General features: G+C 40.2%; 4 protein-coding genes across 7 annotated transcripts in view; 2 read left to right on the top strand and 2 right to left on the bottom strand.

Moving 5' to 3' along the window:
* lysmd3 (LysM, putative peptidoglycan-binding, domain containing 3) overlaps positions 1–1493 on the top strand; it is a 5419-nt gene extending 3926 nt beyond the window's left edge. The window contains exon 3 of the mRNA XM_015373301.1: positions 121–1493. Coding sequence (XP_015228787.1) covers positions 121–822 — 702 coding nt within the window. The 3' untranslated portion in view covers positions 823–1493. The remainder of the gene's footprint in view (positions 1–120) is intronic.
* polr3g (polymerase (RNA) III (DNA directed) polypeptide G (32kD)) lies at positions 1302–6692 on the bottom strand. The gene is made up of 8 exons (XM_015373302.1): positions 6503–6692; positions 6243–6376; positions 4523–4652; positions 3501–3566; positions 3360–3416; positions 3216–3283; positions 1816–1935; positions 1302–1736 (listed from the first exon to the last, which is right to left on the bottom strand). Exons 2-8 carry the CDS (start codon positions 6351–6353, stop codon positions 1647–1649), a joined length of 642 nt encoding a protein of 213 aa, XP_015228788.1. The 5' UTR covers positions 6354–6376; positions 6503–6692; the 3' UTR covers positions 1302–1646.
* Positions 6693–7484: 792 nt separating this feature from the next.
* mblac2 (metallo-beta-lactamase domain containing 2) lies at positions 7485–10043 on the top strand. The gene is made up of 3 exons (XM_015373307.1): positions 7485–8067; positions 9050–9264; positions 9389–10043. The coding sequence occupies exons 1-3, from the start codon at positions 7626–7628 to the stop codon at positions 9560–9562; spliced, it is 831 nt and encodes a 276-aa protein (XP_015228793.1). The 5' UTR covers positions 7485–7625; the 3' UTR covers positions 9563–10043.
* Positions 10044–13440: 3397 nt separating this feature from the next.
* The window catches only part of rtkn (rhotekin), an 87043-nt gene continuing 77279 nt past the window's right edge, over positions 13441–23204 (bottom strand). For 3 of the 4 annotated variants that reach the window (XM_015373316.1, XM_015373317.1, XM_015373318.1), the window contains exons 2-11: positions 22262–22523; positions 21874–21927; positions 19001–19118; positions 18265–18489; positions 18070–18164; positions 17406–17512; positions 17154–17285; positions 15974–16139; positions 15759–15863; positions 13441–14199 (exon numbers count right to left, since the gene is read on the bottom strand). In XM_015373316.1, the coding sequence (XP_015228802.1) occupies positions 13478–14199; positions 15759–15863; positions 15974–16139; positions 17154–17285; positions 17406–17512; positions 18070–18164; positions 18265–18489; positions 19001–19118; positions 21874–21927; positions 22262–22523 (1986 nt within the window). In that variant the 3' untranslated portion in view covers positions 13441–13477. Of the gene's footprint in view, positions 14200–15082; positions 15180–15758; positions 15864–15973; positions 16140–17153; positions 17286–17405; positions 17513–18069; positions 18165–18264; positions 18490–19000; positions 19119–21873; positions 21928–22261; positions 22524–23204 lie in introns of all 4 variants that reach the window. The other variant, XM_015373319.1, reaches the window with a different exon arrangement.

The following is a 23204-nucleotide window of genomic DNA, read 5'->3' as shown; positions in this document are numbered from 1 at the left end:
CCCGCCGGTGGGTCCGTAGGGTTCAAGGGGTTAAGAAAGAATAAAGTACGATGTATTTATGATTGAAGGGTTGCCTTAGATTTTAGGCTAATCAGATTAAATGATTGTTTTATTTTGCAGGTGGCCGATATTAAACGAGCCAACAGCCTCTTGACAGAACAGGACTTCTTCGCTCTACGTTTGATTAAGATCCCTGTGAGGCGCTTCAGTGTCCTCACAGAGACTCACATCGTTGGTCCTTCTAAGTCTGCCTCACCCTCTGGGGCCAGACAGCTGCCCCAGACATCGGCCGCCCTGCCTCTCCCCACAGAGTCCTCCACAGACTCTTGTTCTTCTGCCGACAGCGTCGAAGGATTCCTTCTAGAGAAGGACAAGGACATCGAGCAGCTGGTGAAATCCACAGGACCATCTCGGAGCAGCCTCAGTGAGGTAGTCTCATCCTTGACGCAGCAGCAGCCACTGCTGGGAGAAGTAGAGCGTAAAAAAGCTCAGAGAAAGGACCCCTACTATGGAGCCGACTGGGGCATGAGATGGTGGACTGCTGTTGCCATCATGCTGTTTGTTGGGGTCGTCACACCTGTGTTTTATCTGCTCTACTATGAGGTTGTCGCAAAACACAAGGATGGTGCCGCTGTACATACGGTCACCGTCCCGACTAACGGAGATAAGCACGCTGAACAGATGAAAGGTAAAATGTTGAACGTTCCTGAAGAGAACGGCCGGCCTGCAGAGGCACCTAAACCTGAGGACAAAGCAAACCTACAGAGAGAACCCGGAGAAAACGCAGCTGCTGCCAATGATCCAGTGCTTAAGAAAACGTAGGATTTAATTCCCACATGTAATAAAGTCAATTTATTAAACTCCTTTTCCTAATTTCAAATAGCCTTATCTTAATGAAATGTTAGTCTGAGACGGATTGAAAATAGTAAAGGCTGGCAAACGGGTAGTATTGCAGTAATGTCAGTCTGTCCATTTATGATTTTTAAATTGAGAGCTATAAGGGCTGGAAGATAATAAACCTCACATTTTAATGCCAGCTGAGTCCCTGTACCCAGTGTAGACGGCAGGATTTGTTCATTTATATTGATGCACTTTAAACAAGCTGTGGAGGAATATGTATCTACGAAATGAACTCATTTATAAAAGCTGTGTCCTCAAATATTAGTTGTGGATTTTCTGCAGCATTTTTATTTAGTTTTGTCCAAATCTGAGCTGGAGCTAAACCACTTAATGTTATTTGAAATGCTAGACTGCTAATTAGAATTAATTTATTGTGAAAAGTGAGCAGTCTTTTTTTTTTTTTACACTATCAGTATTTGATGACTGACTCTTTTAGATAGCTATAATGAACCACCCTGTTATTCCCATTGAAAGTAAGAGTTTGATGAAACATTTAAAATCTTTTTGCATAGCCCTTTTATTCAATCAGTGTTACTTGGATTTTCTTTAGCAAAGCATAATTGACAGTATGTGCCTTTAAACTGTGGTCCAGCGTGGAGAATAAATAAATATATTTTCAATACATTCTTCTGTTGATTTTAAGTCATTCTTATTTACAGTGATGTTCAAAGAAAATCTAGAAAATAATGCATTAATATGAAACATTTAACTCATAGCCACTATGTTCCAGTTGGAGTCCTGCTGTTTCAATATGTAGCTTCACCATCCATATTGTCGTCACTGTCGGCCCCAAAATCTTCTCCGTTGTCAAAATAACTCTCAATGTAGTCATTGTCCTGCACAGGAAAACAAAGTTCAATGTTTATTTTCAACATATTTGTACTAAGCATATCTTTAAACGTGTTCTTCATTTACCTCTTCAACGTCTTCCTCCTCGTACTCTTCCTCCTCTATTTCTTCTTCATCCTCGTTTGTGGTTTTCTTTTCTTCATCGTCTGACTTTTCAGCATTTCCGTCATCTTTCTTCTCCAGTTCCTGACAATTCAACACAATGTCTGAGACTACAAAATATATTTTTTATGCAAATCTGTAAAGATCATGAAAGTAATTGGATGGATTTGAATAAAATACCTATAGATTCCTCTGGAGTTCATTGCAAAATATACCTTTTTTTTTTTTTTTTGCACAATTGCAAACTGCTAATTATTTTTTAGGACTTTTAAGCATCAGATAAATACACGGTGCATAATATTTAACTTTTTAAATATTTTAACTAAAAGCAGTTTAGAATACTTAAAAACATTAAGTATGATGTGCATATTGGATAAAACACCCTAAAATAAAATCCTGTGCGCCAAATTGTCTTCAATTAATACATTCCACTTGAGTATTTAAAATATAAAGACAGCTGTCGTGTAAAAGACTTAGAGGTTTAGCACACAGTATAATTTCAAAATAAACAGACTGTGCCTTTAAACTTTAGTCCAACATTGAGAATAAATGTATTAAAAATGGAAACCATATATCTGTTAACCTACATAGACTTTACTTCCTCTGACATGCTAGGAAAGGAGCAGAGAAGAACTGGAAGTGGTAACTGGAGGAGCTGCAGAGTTACACAGCTCATTATCCACTAATCTGGCCTTTATGCAAGAAAAGCCAAAAGAAGTCTGATTTGCTGTTTAATATAAACCTAAGAGGGGAAAAAACATCACAAGGAACAATTTACTCTGTTCAGATTAAATCTAAATGTTTAACATCTATCAATACTTTCCCCTCAAGCACCATCCTTATGGTGAAACATGGTGGTGGCATTAGCATGCTGGGGGGAAAAGCTTTTCTAACCAGGGTTAAATCCACAGTTCGGTTTGGTAACAAACTGGTGAATCCTGGAAGGGAACTTGCTATAGAGTCAGTGACACTTCAGAGAGAAGGAGAAGCCATGTTTCCCATCTCTCCACTCCTACTTCATACACCACTTTCAGCAGTTTAATATGGATTATAGTGAGGTTATAATGTGACAGTTTTAAAAACATTTAGCAAAGTAAATGATTTCTTACCCTTAAACTGGTTTTACCCTGTAAATAAAGCCAGGACTCACCGTAGTTTGGCCTGACATAGGATACATTAAACTTAATTGCATGGAGATTGATTTTATTTGAATTAATGTCAAAGAATTGGTCTGAATCAGTGAAAAAACATAAATGGATCAAACTTTACATTCGTTTGAATTACTGCACAAAGTTAGCACCAGCAAAAAAACTATTAAACCAGAAAGTGCTCATAAGGGCAACATAGGAAGAGAAGTGGCTTACGTCTAATTTGCTTAAAACGTCCGCCGCCTCCTTGCCTGAACTTTTCACATTCTTCTTATTCTTTGCGCCTGTAGGAGTAAAAAAACAAATCCACCTTATAACCGCACAGTCATAGCTGTAACACAAATGATGGCTTAAACATACCTTTAGTTCGAGGTTTTTTAACTCGGGGCATCAGTTCTTTTGGAAAAAGGTTCCAGTCTGTAGTACCAGGAAGGATAAATGCATAAGCTTTCTTTTTTATTTAAACTGCTCTAATGGTGTGCGGTATTATTACCCAGATACCTGGAGTCCATCCCTCATGTTCCGACTGGCTCTGCTTTAGGTATCTCTCAGAGTATTTCTCCACATCTGATAAGTGATAGAAAACAGCAACCTTTTTTGTTTATTTAACATAATTACTGATCCTTAGCCACAGCAGTAAGTCAATTTAATTTATGATATTAGGCCGATAATTAAAAATCGTAACCAACATAACTTCCTAGCGATTCATTTGTAATTTCTACATGCAGTGAACCATGTAAGCATTCATAGCGTTTCACTTTTTCCACATTTATTGTTGCAGCACTGGCAGCAATAACAGTCTCATATCCTCTTAAGCATGGAGCCATTTAAATATGGTTCATTTTTCTTTAGGCAGTTTCTGCCATTTCTTTTTGCAGAACATTTCAAGCTCCATCGAGTTGGAAGGAAAATGATATCAGACTTATTTCTTGATCTCTCCAAAGATTTAAATGAGAATTAAGTCATGCCGTGTCCCTTTTACTAAGCAGTGGCCTCTATATGGCCCCTCTGCCATGCAGGCCTCAATGGTGCATTGCTGCAGAGAAGATTGTCCTTCTTCAAGGTTCTGCTCTAGATTCAGTTTGAGTTGCCTTTTAAAGGCTGTGAATACTAATCCACAATTGAATTCATTGTTTTAGATATTTGCTTAATTAATGTTGTGTTATTATCACCTGATAATGTTAAGAAGTGAGGTCCTGGGAATGTATTCAGGATGCTCTGTAGCTTCATGAGCATTTAGAAAAACAACATGACCTGCTCAGCTGCTTACTATGGATATTCTTGCTCTGAACGGTAACTGTGAAATGCTTGTAATGATGGACCAAATAAATCAGGTTAAGATGAGACAGCACCTATAACTCAATAGTACCAGAATTATGGACTTTCCCTTTTCCTTGATATGACTCATATTAAGTATCTAGAGCCTTAAAAGCTGCATTAGCTTCCCTGGCAGCAGCTTAAATGGTATTTCCATAGAAATGATCAGAGACGTCCGGTTTCTAATGGAGCACTCTGCTCCTCACCTGCTTTGTTGGACTGAAGTTTGATGTTGTGAGGCAGCCGTTGCATCGTCCCTCTCATTTCCTGCTTCAGGGCCAGCATGTAGTCTTCATCTTCACCGACTTTCAGTGGAACTGGTTTAAAGTCAGTGCTCTGGAGGCAAAATACATTGGTTTCACTCTAATGAATGACTCTGTCAAATGTTTTAGATGTTAAAGCTCAAATCATTCATCTAGTTGGATTGTTTCAAAAAATTAGAAAAAAGGATGCTAAGGCAGTAAATAAGATGAATAAAAGGACAAATACAACAAATCCAGGAGGGAGAAAAAGATGTGTTTGAATGGACCGACGACAAGAGAAAACTGCGTTTGTGTAAAATTTACAAAAAATTTAATAACTTCTAAAACACAACCTTAGCAAACTCTGTAGTCCGCCATTATTGTAAGGTGTGAAGGTAGATATGAGTCCTACATCCTAGTTTGTATGTTATATGGATAGGCGTCTTTAAACAGAGCCACCACAGCGGTGGATCAGAGTATTGGAATGCAGACATCCCAAGTCTCCCGGAACTTCCGGGAGACTCCCTGATATAGATAGTTGTTCACGGATGCCCGCAAGTCGGATAAATTATCCCGGATTTTGCACTCTGTGAGGTGGTGTTTTTGAATTCAAGTGAGAGCGGGCAGGCAATAATTCATGCATCATGTGCAGATAAGAACTACTTTGATTGCGCAGACAACAAGAGAGCGCGAGGTGTGGGGAGGAGGTTGCTCGTGAAACCTGTGCAGTGTGTCTGTCCAAAGCGATGCTCTGTTCAACCAGCTGAATGGATCAGTCAAATAAGTTTCTCTGGGTTCCTCTCTGACAGTCACCTAGTTACCACTCAAAGCTGTGCTTCCTGTCAGATGGCAGAGGTTGAATCCTCGAGTAAAAAACAAAATTATTGGACTAATTTTACAGCAGAATATACTAAAGTATATCCACTTCTAGTGAAGGGGAGGAACAGTGGCGGATCTAGACCAAGTTTTACAGGGGGCAAGGAGGGGGCCAGCGTGTTTTCATGGGGGCACAGAAAAGCATGAAATAAAAAACAGGGCAAGGAATTCAAATATACTAAGAGAGCTGCATGAAGGGAAATTTCTATTCAATTAGTTTCAGAAGAAATTCTATTTCTTATGAGAAAAACTGTTAAATTCATCTATAAGAATAAGGGGATTTTTTATTTGTTGTGGAAAAAAAAAACATTTAGCGGATGGAAACTGGGACCCTATCTGAGCACCACTGAAGTTATCACCTTATTGTTTTTGAATAATTAGTAAAACAGAATTTGTAAAGAAAAAGAATGAAGTGCTTCCAAAGGACCTGTCAGTAACCATGTCTGTTCCAGCGCAGCTCATCATTAGAATTTCTGGCCCCCGTTGGCCCCTGTCTAGAACCGGCCATGGTGAGGAATGACGTATGCTGAAGTCCCAAGACAAACAGAAAGCACAACTGATGTTCAAGGCCAAAAGATTTAAAGTATTAAAAATTAAAAATAAAAGACCAATATTGTCTGTTTTGTGTTTAAGGAATTACTGTTAGTTCATAAACAGTTGTTTATTAACTGTTGAGTAGTTTTTGGAACTTGGGATGTCTGGGAATGGTTTATCTTTAGTATAACCACTGGTTCATGCACTTTGTTTATTCCTAAATTAAACCTGAGAGGTTTTCCTGGCCTCCATGTATTTCCCCAGTGGGACTTACTGGATAGAGCGGGCTGGGCCCCACCCTGGCCTCTGGCATGCTTCCTCTGCCGATGCCCAGGGCCTCTATGTTGAAGGTAAAGGCAGCCATCCCACGACCCTTGCCTGCCATGGCTGCAGGCTGCTGTCCTGTACCTGCAACACATGCTACCAGTCAACTTCTCTCCCAAACACGTGTTCACACAACTCAGTGATTTCACCATCGGTGCAGCATTAGTCAGCATAAAACATCAGAGGAAGGCGTTCGGTTTTTATACTTACTATTGGAGAACTCCTTTTGTATAGATTTACAAACTAGATGTTTGTGTCACCGACAGACAGCAGCATTTATGTGCTGCTGAGTCTCCTCCACGTTTTCAGTCCAGTTTAATTTATTTTTAAAATTAAATTAATATTGAAAAAATAATGAAAGAAATGTCAATTCTTAATAAAATAGATATGACTTTTCTTGTACCGGCGTGGCAACGTGTGTACAATGTGCAAACTACAGAAAAAATATGAAACACCGACGTGTCGGTCGTGAATGAGCCGTCCCGTTCAGCTGACTCTTTAATTCGAACGATATGATGCGTCTTGCTTTATTGTGTACTTGATTCAGAGAGGGTCAATAATACGATAGACTCCACTCCATTCATCTCATGAAGCGAGTTCAGGCTTCAGGTTAATCTGGTGTGCTACTGCTAGGTTGGAAAGAAAACCAGCAGCCAAACAGTCCTGGTCCTTTCTGGAACCTGCTTGACACCAGTGGTCCAGACTCTTACTTCACAGTCAAAACTAAAAAGCTGTTGTTTTATATTGTTTTTTTTAACAAATTTGTTCTTCGTTTATCCATTTTCCTCAAGGAGTAACAATAAAAGGTATGAAGTTATGAGTCTTTTAATAAACAGTATTTGTTAGCTAAATTTCAAACATTTTACTATTTTTTTATATTTCAGTCTCTAAGGAGATGTAGTTTATAAGAATATAAATCGGGAAAATGCAATATGAAGAGGTTTAATAACATTAGAGACGGAATTTAGTGAACAATAGTATTAGAACTAGACAAATTCAGCGCCTTATGATTAGGATCACTGAAAAGAGTCGGAATTCCCATCACTATGGCAGCGTGCGTAAATGTCGCTTTAAATGTGGGACTCAATGTAAGGCGGGGTTTAAATGCATCCAATCATCATCCAGATAGAGCACTGCGTCATTTGTATATCTGACCAATGGGGAAGCTCTTTTCGTACAAGGGTGTGTCAGCCGTAGTGTCAGCAGCTACCGTCACATTTGGCTAAATGAAAACATATCAGCTCCAGCTACAAGGCTGCTAACAGCTCACCGCTAAAATCCCCTGACAGCACAACACCCGCAGAAGCTAACCTGGAAAACTGCATGACTGGGGATGTCTGCAGCCGACTGGTACGCCCACAAGTCGCTCGGAGACGGGCTCTTCTGGATTCAGGAGCGATTCTACCAGTCGGATAATCGGGCCAACATCTGGCTCCTCCGCGGTACCCACCAGGACGTGGTCATAGACACGGGTCTGGGCTTGAGGAGCCTACCTGACTACATCGATGCCAACGGGCTGCTCGGGAAAGACCCGCAGAGGAAGAACCCGCTTCTGGCGGTCGCCACCCACGCCCACTTCGACCACTCGGGTGGTCTGCATCAGTTCCAACAGGTGGGCGTCCACAGCGCGGAGGTCGATGCCCTGGCTAACGGGGACAACTTCGAGACGGTCACCTGGCTTAGCGACAGGGAGATAACCGTGGCTCCCAGTCCGGGATGGAGGGCGAGACACTACAAAGTCAAGGCTGTGCAGCCCACGCATATCCTGCAGGAGGGTGGGTAGGGGATGCTAATCCTCACGATGGGGGGGTGGGGGTGGTGCATATCTGAGACCAAACACCTGGGATGCTGCATGCAGGGAGCATGGGCTCCAAGCCTACTGAGTCAGCGTGAGACTGGCAGAGATCCAACACTGGACTGACACATTTATCCATATGCACACCTGCAAAATACCTGTATAGACATAAACTACCGCTCCAAATGTGCATTTATAACACGCATTTTTAAAGAATTGGATTATTAAGTAAATAGAGTAATGTTAATCTGATTTATCTAAACTCCTTGTTTTAAATTATGTGATCATTAATAGACCAGTCTTTGTTCAATCAGACGTAGGAGCCTCCCAGGCAGATAAATAAAGGGAATTCAATTTTAATTTCTAGCTGCCACTTTTATCTATACACCTGTTCTATTTATAGCTCAGGTGCTGATGGTTTTGATGGTGCTTTCAAGAAAGGATGCAGAAACTGGCTCCCCTTCCTTGATTCTGGTATTCTGGTCCACCTTGTTGCAGCATCTCTTAGTTAGGATCTAAGGTGTAGATGTCAAACATATGCACGTGTTAAACATAATAAACCTCTGTAATGTTCTGCACAAACAGGCATACTGTTACACCCCTAGACTTGTTCAGTATCAGTGCCATTGGGGTTCCCTATTAATAGCTTCTTGAAGGTTACCTGTCATAGCTTGGGTATAACATTTCATTCCTGGTGTTCTTTCATTGTGTATTTTATGGTGTATTAATGCTGTGTCAGCACCACTTGGTGCAGTGCAGTTGGTATATCTTATTGCATGGCATGCCAGCCTCACCCTTTGTCATTCTGTGCAATTCATACTTGGTTTGGGTAAAATTAGATGCCAAACAGAAAGCTCTAGACTCTGCGCAGGATAAGAGCTATTTTGCACAGAGCTTCTAGTTTTAGGTCCAGTTTTTTGTGTCATTAACTCAAGCATCTCCCTCCCCTTTCTCCTGTCCAGGTGATGTCATTAACCTTGGTAACAGACAGCTGACTGTGCTTCACATGCCGGGTCACTCACGGGGCAGCATCTGCCTCCACGATCGTGACAATAAGCTGCTGTTCAGCGGAGACGCTGTGTATGATGGCGCCATGATTGACTGGCTGCCCTACAGTCAGGTCAGCGACTACATCAGCAGCTGTGAGCGTCTCATCGGATTGGTGGACAGCGAGCAGGTAACACTGAAACGTTTTTGTAAACATCTACATTTGGGGGGCTTGACTGCTTCTTTAACTTTTAATTCAGATTATTTGGGCCATTTATTGGGTATAGTTTAATTTTTTTTTTTACATCCCACAGGTTGACCAAGTCCTCCCAGGACACTACAACACTTTTGGAGCCAAACGGCTCCATCGGATCGCGTCCACGTACATCAGCAGAGCCGACACGTGTCCTGCGAAGTTCTCCACGTTTGCCTGGAGAACTCTGGCTGGGCTGGCTTTGCGGGCGTCCAACCCTCGCTGTGCCTGCTAATACGAGCGGATCCCCGAAGCAGGAGGAAGCACAAGTTCACAAAGAAATATGCTTCATTATGGACCTACAAATATTTAAGAGAAAAAAAAAAATCAACAGAACTTATAATTGCCAAACTCATTATAAACTGTCTCACTTGAGTCAAGAAGTAAAAGTATTACACAGTTTACTATTTAATGTATTGATGTATATGTGAATGTCAGTGTTGGTATGATTTTAAATGTTTTTTAATATTTTATGCGGATGTAAACTTATTATGGCACAATAATAGTACAACAGTGCACTACAATCAGACAACAGGGAGTTTTGGGTTCTTGTCTGCGGCATTTCAGTCAGCATGGCCATACTTTTCTCTATGCAGTCCGCAGTGAAGACCCAGCAGTGACTACCTCCTACGTTTGTAATCGTGCTTGGTACTGTTGATTATTAATCTATGGCTTTGCTAGGAAATCCCTGACAATAAAGTCTTTGCTCGGCCTGACATTTTCCTATTCTTCTATCGCAGCTCGTGAATGGAAGCACATCTTCTTGTTGTTTATAGAAGCACGCATCTCCTGTAGAAATTAATGAAAGGAAGAGAAATGAAAGCAAACGGATAGCATAGATTGATGAAGTGCTGAAAGCACTAATTCTCTCAGTGGAAAGTTTTCATATTTCCAGAAAATATATAAGGAAGATTAATATGACTACAGACACATTTTTACTGCTTACTTTTAAAGATTGTACTAACTTAAGATACTCGGATGCATAAACCTCACAACACATTTCTCATATTACTGCCTCAAAGGTGAGTGTGTTTTGTTGCAATTTTATATGCTAGATCAGCAACCTTTTAAATCTAAAGAGCAGTTTTACCCTGAGCTCAGCTAAATTTAAGTAATTTAGAGCAGAAATATTACATTAACTAGTCATGACTTATTTTTGTTGAATATCTGCTATAACAACTCACAATTTTTTTTAGCTTTAAATCCTTTACCACCAAGTTTATTAAATAGATTTTTAGACCTCTATATCATTAGGGTGATATTTATGTTCTTAAATAATTCATGCAATTATTTTGTCATACATTGTATAGAAATGTCTGTTTCAAATGACAGATTTTATGTATATATATTTTTCAGAATGTTTAATGCCAGCTCTAGTAAAAAAAAAAAAAAAATTATCAGTCATTTCAAAATGTAGGAAAATTTAAAAAAATGAAGATTTCTTAAAAAGAAAGCAGGATTTTCTTTTATACAGTATAGAGAAATATAGTTTCCAAACTGAAAAGTAATATAGATCTAAAATTTCATTTTTTTATTGTCATTCTCTAAAGAAAATCAAATCCAAATGTTCTTTTAAAACCTGCTAAAGCTTCAGAAAATGGTATTTATTAATACATAATAAAACCATTGGTTGGTTCTTTTATCATTTCCAGTGATCATTAAGAGCCTTTGCAGAGGCTCCAAAGAGCCAGTTGTGGGTCTGCAGCTGCAGACCCCTGTGCTAGATCCAAATAGCATGATAAAAAAGTTTTAAAAAAGACATTTATTATAAATTCAGCTGCAAGGACTTTGGTGCATGTCTTTTCCAACTTTGCACATATTGAGACACTTTCTTCATTCTTTTCAAAGTAAGTAAAGGTTAGATTGGTTAGAGAAAAAAAACGATTTAGTTATAGCTGCTGAACTATTCCTAACTCAAAAGGATTTGATCTGAGTAATCTGTGTTAATGTTGCTGTGTGGGAAGGTCAGGGTGCATGCACATTTTTCTTGTTAATTTTTCTTTCCCAGAATCCATTTCCAGTCCCTTTTTTGACTAATTGATGTAAATGAATGGATGAGTGGAAAGCTGTGGGGGATAAATGAATGGACTGTCAAACAGATAAAACTCAAGATGGAAAGCTTGATGAATAACATTGCTGTTTTTTATTTATTTATAGAGATCTGTAAAATATTAATAAATTCCACGTTTCCTGACTGCATGGTAACACTGGGAAATAAGTATTTTTCAGTGTTTACCAAGTTTTCTTGTTAGATTTTTCTGTATTATTTTGCCTTCAACCAGGTTCCTTCACTGCAGCCTCTATCATGACGCTGCATCTGTGTAAAAAAAGGATAAATATAGATGCTATATGTTCAGGTTTATTGTCCAGCAGAAAGGTGAAACTGCCTCATTCCCAAGTCTTACAGTCCCCATTTCTTTCCATCCATCTTTCAATCAATGCCGACCAGTTCTCGTCAATGCTCAAGAAAAGCACCCCCACAGCATGATGCTGCCACTACCATGTTTATGCATTAATAAATGACAAAAAACAGATGAGAAAAGCTAAGGGATGGTTTAAAACTATAAACATTTATTTTAATTAATGTTATATTATTTAAACATGACACTTCCACTCTTATTATATATCCAACCTTTTCAAAGATAATGTGCACGCAGTACACAGAACTGAAAAAAAAAAAAAAAAACTAACAGTGTTATTCACTATTAACAAAGATTTGCACATTATCTGTTAACCTTCTGAAAATCACATATCTGTACAGCGGCATTTACAGAATCAGTTATGTAACAAAATAATAGACTGAGGTTTATCTTGTTAACTTAAAAAAATAATAATTTACAGTAACAAATGCTTGTTTGAATGATCTCAGTGAATATGGTTGATTTGACATGGGTTGAAACCACTTTCCTAAACCAACAGTCACAACTGATGGCAACTGGAGATATTATGAAATATCTGCCGTTCTGAGCAGATTTAAACAAAAACCTCTCCTAAAATGAACCCAATGAATAAATAAACATCTTAATGTACATGCTCTATAGTATCATGCCATGGCTTATTTTGGCTTTGAACCACAGGCTCAAAGGGAGGGATCACTACACTGAAAGCACACGACACTGTCAGTGCATTAGGCCTATCGGTTATGGCTTGTGTTTTAATTAATACTTTACTTTAACTGATACCATGAGGTTCTGATGCCCCCCCTCCAGTGTTGTGCTGATTAAACTGTTTGAATAGGTCATGTCCAGAGGAGTCTTTAATCCAAAAAAACATCACATCTGACCCAGTACAATAAATATGTGTTAATTGTGCTAAACTTACCCCAGAATCACTTAAGTATAACCAGAGATGGTTTAACATCTAACTGGTTAACAAAATGCTGCATAGCATAAAAACAAGCATTAACCTCTTAACCCATTTAGCAGAATCACCGTATAATAAATATCAATTGGCACAAGCCTGGTATGTGGTTTGAAATCTTACATCCCTGTAGTCCATGATGATGGTCCGGCACTTTTCATGCTAAACCTGAAGTAAGTCTTCTATTTAGCTTTATCCATCTTCAAATCAAGTCCAACTTCTCTGTCCCCACACCATGATGCTGCCACCACCGTGTTTCACCATGTGTATCAGTTATAAATGGATAAATACATGAGGTGCCCCTTTGCCCCATCTCTACAGTATAAATGCTTTATAATTTTATAACACCATTAATTACATTCAGTTAAAACACGACTGGCGAGATGCACTTGAAATGATATTTCAGTGGATGGAAAGGGCGATGGAAGGGGATAAATACTTTCCAGTTTCAAAAAATCACATTAAAGAGTTAAGAAGTTGAACAGCGTGGAGCTTAGTTAACCAAACCTTTAGCTTTTATCTACTTTCTCTGAAGCAGCATCATGACTTCTAAAGGAAACACAGCATCTCCCATCCTATGAGCTGTGGGAACCCTGGACTTCCTGCACTGATTGTCACCTTCCTCTGGGTAAAGTAATTTTCGACCCACGCAGGTCTTCTCCCAGCTATCCCTTCCTGTAAAAGGCAGCTGTGCACATCCTTGAGTTTAGTTCAATTGTTAAACCTGTTAATTCACAGTTTGATTAACTGTTATTTTTAAGCAAACAAAAACATCTATCCAGACACAAGTTCACACCTGACTCTGTAGCCAGTTACGAGGATCAAGCCGGGCACGTAGGTTTCGCAGGCTGCGTCGAGCAGGAGAGGGCCTGGAGAAAGGACCCCCCTCTGATGATTCAGGGCTGTGGCTGCCTTCGCTGTTGCTGGAGCTGTTGCTGGAAGTGGAGCTGGAGCAGGAGAGTGTTGTCTGTGTGCTGCGCTGCGACAGAGGCGAGCGAGACGAGGCGGGGAGAGGAGTGAGCAGCGACGAGGACGGAGGCTGGCAGGAGCACTGGAAGGTCCCCCCGCCTCCATACCCCCGGCCTCGGAGAGTGCTGAGCTTAGCGTCTAATGAGAGTGTGCGCGGCCTCAGACGGGATGGTGAGGAGGACAAAAGCGAGAAATTGGAGGGAGGCTCTGGCCAGCCGTGGCGGTGAGAGCACGGACTGGTGCTGCAGTGGCTGTCAGTGTCCGACGTCAGACTTGCGTCAGAGGAGAGCAGGCCCAGCTGCGGGCAGCGGTGAGGGCTGACTGGACTCCTGGAAGGGTGACGATGAGGGGAGTGAGGGCTGTGGCCAGACAGGCGTGAGCTGCATGGACGGACAGGGAAGCCGGTGCTTTTTGGACAGTTTTCCTCAAACACAGGCATCCAGGTGGGAGACATGCCCAGCTGGCTTCGGAGCTCCAGCTCTTGCATCCTCCGGGCCAAAATGTCAGACACGGTGCTGCCCAGGTCATCTGATGATTCAATAACTGCAGAATGGAAGGAACATTTATTGAGATGGTAGAAGGTAAATTTTACACGTTTTCACTCTAGTTCAAAATCCTACATCACTATGCTGCCACCACCTTGCAACACTGAGGGGACTGAGTTTTTAGGCGGATGCAGAGTCTGATGGTTTAACCTACTCTACTAAATCTATCCCTGCTTGTTTACTGAGGGCTTCAGCATCCATATTATTCACCATCTTTTCTTTTTTATTCCCCCATCTATTTGTCCCTAATGAGCAACATATTAATGTACAGTGATCCAAGTTTCTAAAGCTTATTTTTCAGTTTTTAGTTGAAAATATCTGATTCTAGTAGATAAGCTACATTTATGAGCTTCAATTACATTCTGATGGACTATTTTCCATCGGAACATATTAAATGTAAAGAAAAACAAGGGGAAAAAAAAAATGTATTAACATATTCGATTGATGTTGTTAACAGTGCATAGGAACATATCGATACAGGCCATGTCGATGTCGGGTCATTTTCAACCAATATGTTAACTTAAATTAAAAGCAGTTTAAGAAACTGGTCCAAAAGTGTAAAGACTTTATTTTTGTTTGTTTTACAGAACAAAGAGAATTTTTTGGATTTCATTTTTAATAATGTAACGTCATGGAGAATATTTTAATCCTTCTATAAAGTTGTGTAGAAATACTGCACTTTGTGCTCTATTAATATTTTTCTCCATATTGCATCTATAGAGCAAATAATGTAATCTTATATATTATTCTAGTAGGAAATAAGTAAGTAAAGTGGAGTGAAAGACTTGATCAGTCAGAACATTTGGTCGATTCCAGGTCTCATTGTAGCCTTTTGAAAACTCCAATACATTTAAAGCAAATCCCTACAGCTGCTACTTCACCTGTCATTGTAATAGGACGAGAGCAGAGCGCGAATCTCAGCAGACACAGCGTTATCCTGCAGCAGAAGACCCTCACCCGAGGGCGTGGAAAGAGAGGCTGCCAGGAGGGGTTAGGAAAACCATGAGCAGGGTGGGTAAGACAGAAGGAGCGGAGAGGAGAAGTGTGACAGATGAAATTCAAGTTTTAAAAAGTGGGAGGACAGTTTGGATAAAAAAAAAAAATAGAAAAATAAACAAGGGGTAATTTAAAGCTCAGACAAGAGAGGAAAAACAAAATAAATTGAATTGAGATGTGATGATTAAATGAAAATGTACAATTTAATTTGATGGAAAAGGGATGGATTAAAACAAATTTGAAAAAAAGAAAAGAATAGTATAAATCAGCAGATCAGAGAAGACGGGGAATGGAGGAACAAACAGAAGACAGAGATTGAGTCAGAACATCAGAGATACGAGCTCCTCAATCTACAGAACAGAGAAGTAAAGCAAAGAGTAAGTTAGAGCTACTGCAGTTAGAGATAATGGCCGTGTGTTTCATGCACATCCACCCAGCAGAGTAAGAATACAAACAGCCACATGCAGTGCAGGTAAAGTAAGCTCCCTTTTCTCCCTGTTTCATTTTGTTTTTCTGAAATCAGTTTCAAATTGAAATGCACAAGACATGTAAAAGACGTACCCATTTCATGATAAAGTGAGCCCTGTTTTGGAGTAACTGGAGCTGGTTTCCTTGGAGAGGGAAGTTCAATTTTCATTAAATCATCACAGCACTGCTTCCATTGGCCTGTTTAGAGGGAAAAAACGCAAAAACAAACAAAAAGACAAGAGGGAATTTAAAAACACTTCCTTCGATGCACTTCAGATGATCTCTGGCGAAGTAAAACATTTACTAACTCATATCATAGAAGTGCTGCCAGAAGGCTTCCATCCAGCGGTGCGTGTCCTCTCGGCTCTCCGTGTTCAGAGTGTGCGTGACCTCCTCCCCTCCGTATCGGTTGCTGATGCAAATGTTCTGACCCTTGCTGTGAGGGTCCCTCTCTGATGCGCGTATTCTGGTCTCCTGAAACCAAAGAGCTCTTGAATCAGTCCAGCACTAAATGCCCCCAGTTGGGAATAAAACACCAGTGCTTCTGCTCTGATTAAACCAAATTACTCATTGCAGCAGCTGTTCATTACAGCAGTTGTAAATCTAAGTCTCCCGCTGAAATCAAGCCCTCATTAATAAAGCTAGCAATTAGTCCCTTCAGTAATTATCAAACAAAAAGGGCAATTCCCAATTCCCACTCCCTTAGTCTGCAGAGTGTGCGCTTCTGACCACTAGATGGCGGTGATGTTCCATTTATCCATCTGAATAATGGATTTTTTTTTTCTCTACAAGAGAGAGAAGCTTCTGCAGCCTTGCACTGACCTTGCTTTGGGGAAGGTATATTCTAAACGCCACACAGTAAAGATCTCAATGAGCTGCAGCAGTGAGATTTTTTTAGAGCCTCAAAGTCATTAAGGTTTGGATCCAGAACAAAAATATCTAATGACTGCTGCTTTGATCCTGACAAAGTATTATTAACCATATTTGATGAAGGTGATGCATCCTTTGGATAAGCAGGTAAAAAATGAAATGATGATTAGAATTTAATGGTTTATGAAACAGACTGAGCACAAACTGCTCTGGAAATTTTATCCTGGGATTTTTTTAAACTAGAAATCCTCTGGGATCAGCATTAGCATCAGCCACCAGGTCAAACTAATTTAATCTATGAAAGGTTATATAATTAACTTAAACTCTAAAGTATCCTTTTATGCTCTTTAAAGTAACAACTCGGATACTGGGAAACAGCCTTTGTTTTTTTATACAAGTTACCACGGAAGCATCTATGTTCTTATTTATCTTTAGGAAAGCAACTCTACAGGCTGTGTTGGGATTTACTTGGCAGCTCTTCAAAACCTTTAGCAACATTTCTGCCTTTGCTTTAGGCGTTGCAAAAAAAAAAAAAAAATGATGCAATGGGTTCAGTGAGGTAGAATACTGAACGTTTTCCCTCTTTATATATTTTTTCCTAGTCTCCCTTTTACTCACCTTGTTGATGCCGATTGTCAAAGCAGGCTCAACATTGGCCTCCACATCCTCCTGTTGTTGGTAGCAAAAAAGGCTTGTTGCTTTTAGAACGGCGTACACTTTTGTCCAAGTCTGAGGGTCACCTCCACACTGCTGTAAGAAAAACACAAAGAAGGGGAACAATATGAGCAAGAGAGAAACAGAAAGCAGGCAAAGCAAGCGAAAACCTTCAAAGACCTTAAATTAAATCAAACACCAGCTATCTAAACTTGCCTTAACTTTCAGCCATCCACCCATCATCTGTTGGGTCATACAGTTTGGCTGAGCTGCGAGGCGGCAACACATGCTGCCATATAGAGGCAGCCAGTATGAGCATTCCTCTGCAGGATAAAAGCATAAGAGAATTAAAACTAATCACAATTTTCACAAACACTGCATTCAACATTTAAACAAAAACATCTCCCATCATTTGCTTGTAGAGAAACTCTCTCTCCGAGCCCGGCCTTGCATTCGCTCACAGAATGAGACACTTGGGTGTAGAAGACAGGCAGCTGCAGAGGCTTCACATGAAATGCACTCATGAAATTTTACAACAAGCTGAGGGGCCAATAAATAAAATACAAGAGCCAGTCTGTCACTGGGTCTGGGCCCTTGTTAGCCTACATCATTACAGGTTTACACAGCAGTAACCCCCCTACCCCCCAAAAAAACCCCAACAGAACCTTTATTTATGGCAACCTTGAAGATCGCTGTATGTCAGAAAACAAGTTGGAGTAGCGATTGTAGAAGACTGATGGGTGTTTACAGGAAATGATGAGATTGAACAGAAGAAGAGCGACGCAGAGAAGTGAGGGAAGGAAAAGAGCAGACAGATGGCCATCTGGAAAATGGAGCAGAGAGCTGGCGAGGGCGCAGAACGATGGAGGCTGCCACTCACCGTTGCCTGAAATAGTGAGGTCATGCGTGCGAAAGCTGTCCTGGACGTGCGACAGTGACAGGGTGGTGTGAGCTAAGAGGTGGTACTTCGGGCCGCTGTCAATACACAATGAAAAAAGAGGGACAAGCTGTGTTTTAATGTAATAAATAGCAAAACACAGGAATTAAATCATAGTGGAAGATAATCCAAACTCACGGCACAGAGGGGACAGGCAGCAGGAGAGGAGCTGCCCCTCCGTTACTAACAGGACTACATGCTCCAGGCTCCATTGCAGCTCTGAACTTCTTTCCTGCTGAGCGGCCCAGCGAAGAGCTCAGCTTGCTGGCCAGTTTCCTGGGCGTGCTTCCTGCAGAGTAGTCATCCTCTGAGCAGCAGCTATACAGCTCAACTCGGAGCTCAAAGCCAGGGCTAGCTTCATTACTGCAGAAAGATTACAAGCTTACAGACTGTGGGACACCGTCTATGGCAGTGAAGGAAATAATATAAATACAGCGGTTTTCAGAGTAACAGCAGTGTCTTGAGAATCCCTAATCCTTTGCACCTCTTGTGTTTATAATCACAACCTTCATTCAATACTTAAAGGTTTCATGCCTTACCAGAGCAAAAAAGTGCATAAGTAAACAGAAAATTCAGATTTTTAAAATATATAACAAATAAATGATTAAATTGTACACAGCTTTATAAATTTGTAGAAAGAAACCCAAATTAGAGGAATGCCACTGAACCACACTTTCATAACCCTACATATAAATTTTCTTTTTAAAGCAAAGAAATTAGAGACGCTTTAATATTCAGTCATTCTGTTTTGTCTTTTGTGTTTCTGTGAAAGTACTAAATAGGACATTATATTTGTACATGCCAATAAGCATCCCAGCATTTCAGCCCCCAAACAAGATCCTGATAGAGAGGCGTGAACATAAAACGGACTTACAAGACAATGGTGTTGTCGAAGCAGATATCCGTGAGGGTCCGATCTACAATCACCATGTCTGTGTCAAAGATCTCCCCTCCCAGCTGCAGCAGGCAGAACACAGCACATCGATGAAGCTCTATGCGACGGGACAGGAAAGGAGAAAAAGTAAGAAAACTTTATTACACATACAAAACTTTTCTTTCACTGCATGCACCGCTTTAAATTCACTTCATCTTAAGCATCCTGTAAGAGAAGTGTTGCAGGAAGGTGTTGAAGCCGCATGTTTGCTGTAAATAGGCTACTTAACCTGAACAGGTGAAGCGTGAAAGAGAACCTGATGTTACAAGAGGTCTAACAAACTCCTCCGCTGTTGTTGGTCTCAGGTCAGTAATCAGCCCTGCTAACAGTTAAACAGGACCACTAACCACCATGTTATTAAACCTTAAGTAGAACAGTTATTGTCCCCCTGTGGGTAACAACCACACCTGCAACACACCCCATTAACCTTTTTTGTATTTTGTTACTTTATAACCACACATTTTATTCTATTTAATGTTAATTCTATGTAATGGACTGACACGCATTGGTGCGTAATGACCATGTAACTTAAGTGGAAGTAAAACAGTCATGACTTTTAGATGGTTTTAGAAAATAAAATCTGAAAAGTGAGCTTTCCTTTATTTCTATTTTTATCCCAGAATCAACACTCTATAAAGCCACCTCTCTCTGTAATTACAGCTGAAGGTTTTTTGAGGCACCTCCACCAGTTTCCCAAGTTTAGAGCCTATTTCGCCCCATTCTTCTCTATAAAAACAGTTTTGGACCTCCATCTCAAACTGAGGTCATTTTTAGCTCCAAAAAGGTTTTCTCCCAGAATTGTACTCTATTTGAGTGATTCTGTGTGTTATTTGACTGCCTACTTACCTGTATTTGAATCAAAATGGTCAGATCGAGTGTGAACAAAGTAACTTTCTTTTCTTTCCACATATTTTCAACATTCCTTAGCTTGTGACAAACTGTACTTCTTACACATTTTTACCCCAAAAATTTGCTCTGATCTTGCTGCTACATCATAAAGATCACATTTATGGACTGCAGAACTCATAGCCTTCTCTCTCCCCGATTTATGGATCTCTGTAGCTGTAAAATTAAATGATTTTTTTTATTTTAGAATATATTAAAGGCTTCTGCAGCTCCCTGTTAAAGCTACCATGTTTTATATTTGAAAACTGCTGTTCACAAGTGCTCTCAATCCAACCTCACGGCGCTGCAGCTGTTTTGCAAGGAAGAATTGGCAAAAATTTCAGTCTCTTGATGTTAAAAACCGATAGAGACAAAAATCGAGAGACTTGAGCAGTAATCGCAGCAAAAAGTGGCACTACAAAGTATTAATTCTATGGGGCTAAATATTTTTGCACAACCAATTTTATCCAATATCCAATAAATTTAGTTCCACTTCATGACTGTAAAATTGTATATATTTATGTTTGCAGCCTGAAATGTCTCAAAAGATGGCAGAATATTTTCATATATATTTATATATGCGTATGTGTTAAAAATAAAAAGTAATGGGGGCTGCATGTTTAGAGGTTAATGCTACAAGTTGAAGGCCATGCTCCTTTGGATCTGCCACCTCAGCTGCCTGATCTAAAAGCAAACACGGAGAGATTACTGGGCGTTGTAAACTGAACCAGAACCTTATAATACTGGGTTTGGTGTTTTATACGTTTTGTGAACAGGAGGGTAAAGGGGTGCTCTAATTGATGCTCTCTTTCAGTCTTTTCTCTTATTTCCTGGCCTGTTGTTTAGGTAGATAGCTATGTTACAATATGTTTAGATTAGTGTAGTGCAATATAGTCTAACAGTTTTAGGGCGATTGATTGAACTCTGCTTAACTAAACAAGGTTGAAAGCTTTACTCTGCTTTAAACCTTTTCTCTGGTCTCTCTGCTGTGTTTCTTTATCCTCATGAAACTGTTTATCACTCTTCTCTAACAAACCTTAAAGACCTTCACATAACAGCTGTATTCATATCGAGATTAAATCACCTACAAAGTCTCTCTTTACTGACAAGGTGACCCCTGAAGGCAGATGGTTTTAGTTTGGGAGGATCAGCTTGAAGGGGACTGAATGCTACACCGCTGAGATATATCCTTCAAGAGCAATTACAAAACTGTCATATGCTGAGAACACATTCCTTTGCTCAAGTTCATTTGCATGCACAGGTCATTCACATTAATTCATTTTAAGCTGTCATGGGACCAACTGAGCACTAAAAATATTATAATGACCGCACAGGAGTTAACCCAAATTAGCTTTATCCATTTTGTGAGACAGAAAATAGGCAATTTAACTATTACATTCATTAGATTTGCTGTGCACCACTGAACTCTAAATGAAAGTTAAATGTTTCTGATGATGACCTGGATGATGAGGGGACAACATTCAGGATCAGCTCCTGAAAACCGCAGCAGATTCTGCTTGTTTTCTGTTTCTGTGTTGTCTGCTCTGCTAATAGAGACCGTGTGCAGTTGGTGCACGTTTATGCTTCACGGAGCCAAAAGTCAAAGCCAGCAGGTCTGAGCTGTTGGCTCACAGAGGTCTTTGCTAAAGCTGCAACAGATTGTAAAGATCAGCTCCAGGAACTAACATAGACAAAAAAAAAAAGAAAAGAAATTCCAGTCTTCATGGTTTGTCTGTAGTCTTTGGTAAAAATCCAAACAGAAAAAAAATTTTTATTTATTGTTCTTAACTTATAACAAATTGTACAAAGAATCTACCTACAGATAAGTTCTACCAAATATTTATCCTCAATAAATCCTATGGGTATAAGGCTTTGATGAGCCACCAAAAAAACAAATTCCTTCACACATGCAGACTGAGGTTCCTCACCTCCTTTGTTCTTAAAGTACTCCGTGTCTTTCCACATAAGAGGGATGCGAAGATCTGGAATGAAAGCAGACAATGGATTAGAGCACAAAACATTTTAATCACCTCCCTTGTCCAGCTGTTACAGTGTCTGTGCAGCTTTCAGTCACTGGCAAAGCTATAGACACAAAATTAGATTTGCAGTTTTGTCTCCAGCTGCATAACAGACATGCAGCAGAGCTCAACCCACAGAAACCACAGATCCTTCTACTTTCACAGTTCATGCAACGGTGCTACCTTCTTGACCTTTGTGTAGGTGGAACCAAACAGTGACTGTTAAGTGTTGCTCCTATTATTTTACCGTTGAATCTAAAACTGGAAGTGAATATTATTTATCATTTCATTTACATGCCTGATATTGCCACTTTTCCTTTACAGGGGAGTCTTTCGTCCATTGGGCCTGCATCTGAAGCTCTGCGTGGGACGTTCTGCATGACCTGAGCTTCCTTCATCCTCTGCAGCTCCGACATGTAGGCCATGATCCGAGTGCTGCATGTCTGCAGACTCTTAGCCGCCTCCAAGGCCTGATCTCGCTGCGAGCAAGCAGCCAGCAGCTTGCAGGCTCCATCACGCATCCGGATCTCATGGTCGATCTTCTTCTGAATGTCGCTGTCCTGCAAAGAGCAAAAGAGAAAGTAGAAAAGGAAATTATAAGAAAATGGCAATCTCGTAGAAATACTTCAGTGAGATGTGCTTTCAAACAAATTCTGAAGATATAAGGTTCATGTGGATGAGAGGAATGTTATTTGCAGCTCTTAACCAAACTACCTTAACTAGCCAGTTTCTGTTAACAAGGGATGAATTATGTTGTAAACCTGATATAAACCTGAGTGTTCTAACTCTGAAAATATATTGCTTCCTTAAGGGCTGGTTATCCTCCCGCAGCAGTGTGTCGCAGTGAGGTTGTCGCAGGTATGACGCAGATATGATGCCCAATATTGAAGCGTGGTCTGTGCTATGTTATTCCACGCCACAACCCAAGAGGGACAATCATGTAGTAGCTAAGATTGTGGTTTTGTTGTTTCTCTCAGAGGTCATTCAATAACAATGGCGACTGGACCAATGCGCACTTTGACAGACGCAGCTGATTAATCTAGGAATAGAAGAAATATGGCTGGCAGAGAGTACAGATGTGCGTACTTCCTCACTTCTTCACAGACTCGCTCTTCTAGCTGGCCCATCCTTAGGAGTCGTTTTCCCAATGAAATTCATACAAACAAAACAAGCCGGTAAGGTACCAAACAGGAAATATGCATATTGTAAAGCGGATGTAGAATTGACCAATAAGAGGCCAA

Source organism: Cyprinodon variegatus, unplaced genomic scaffold (assembly GCF_000732505.1).
Source record: "Cyprinodon variegatus isolate N-32 unplaced genomic scaffold, C_variegatus-1.0 Scaffold85, whole genome shotgun sequence".
NCBI classification, from domain to species: Eukaryota; Metazoa; Chordata; class Actinopteri; order Cyprinodontiformes; family Cyprinodontidae; genus Cyprinodon; species Cyprinodon variegatus.
Note: the sequence above shows the minus strand (reverse complement) of the source record. Positions and strands in the feature narration are given on the sequence as shown.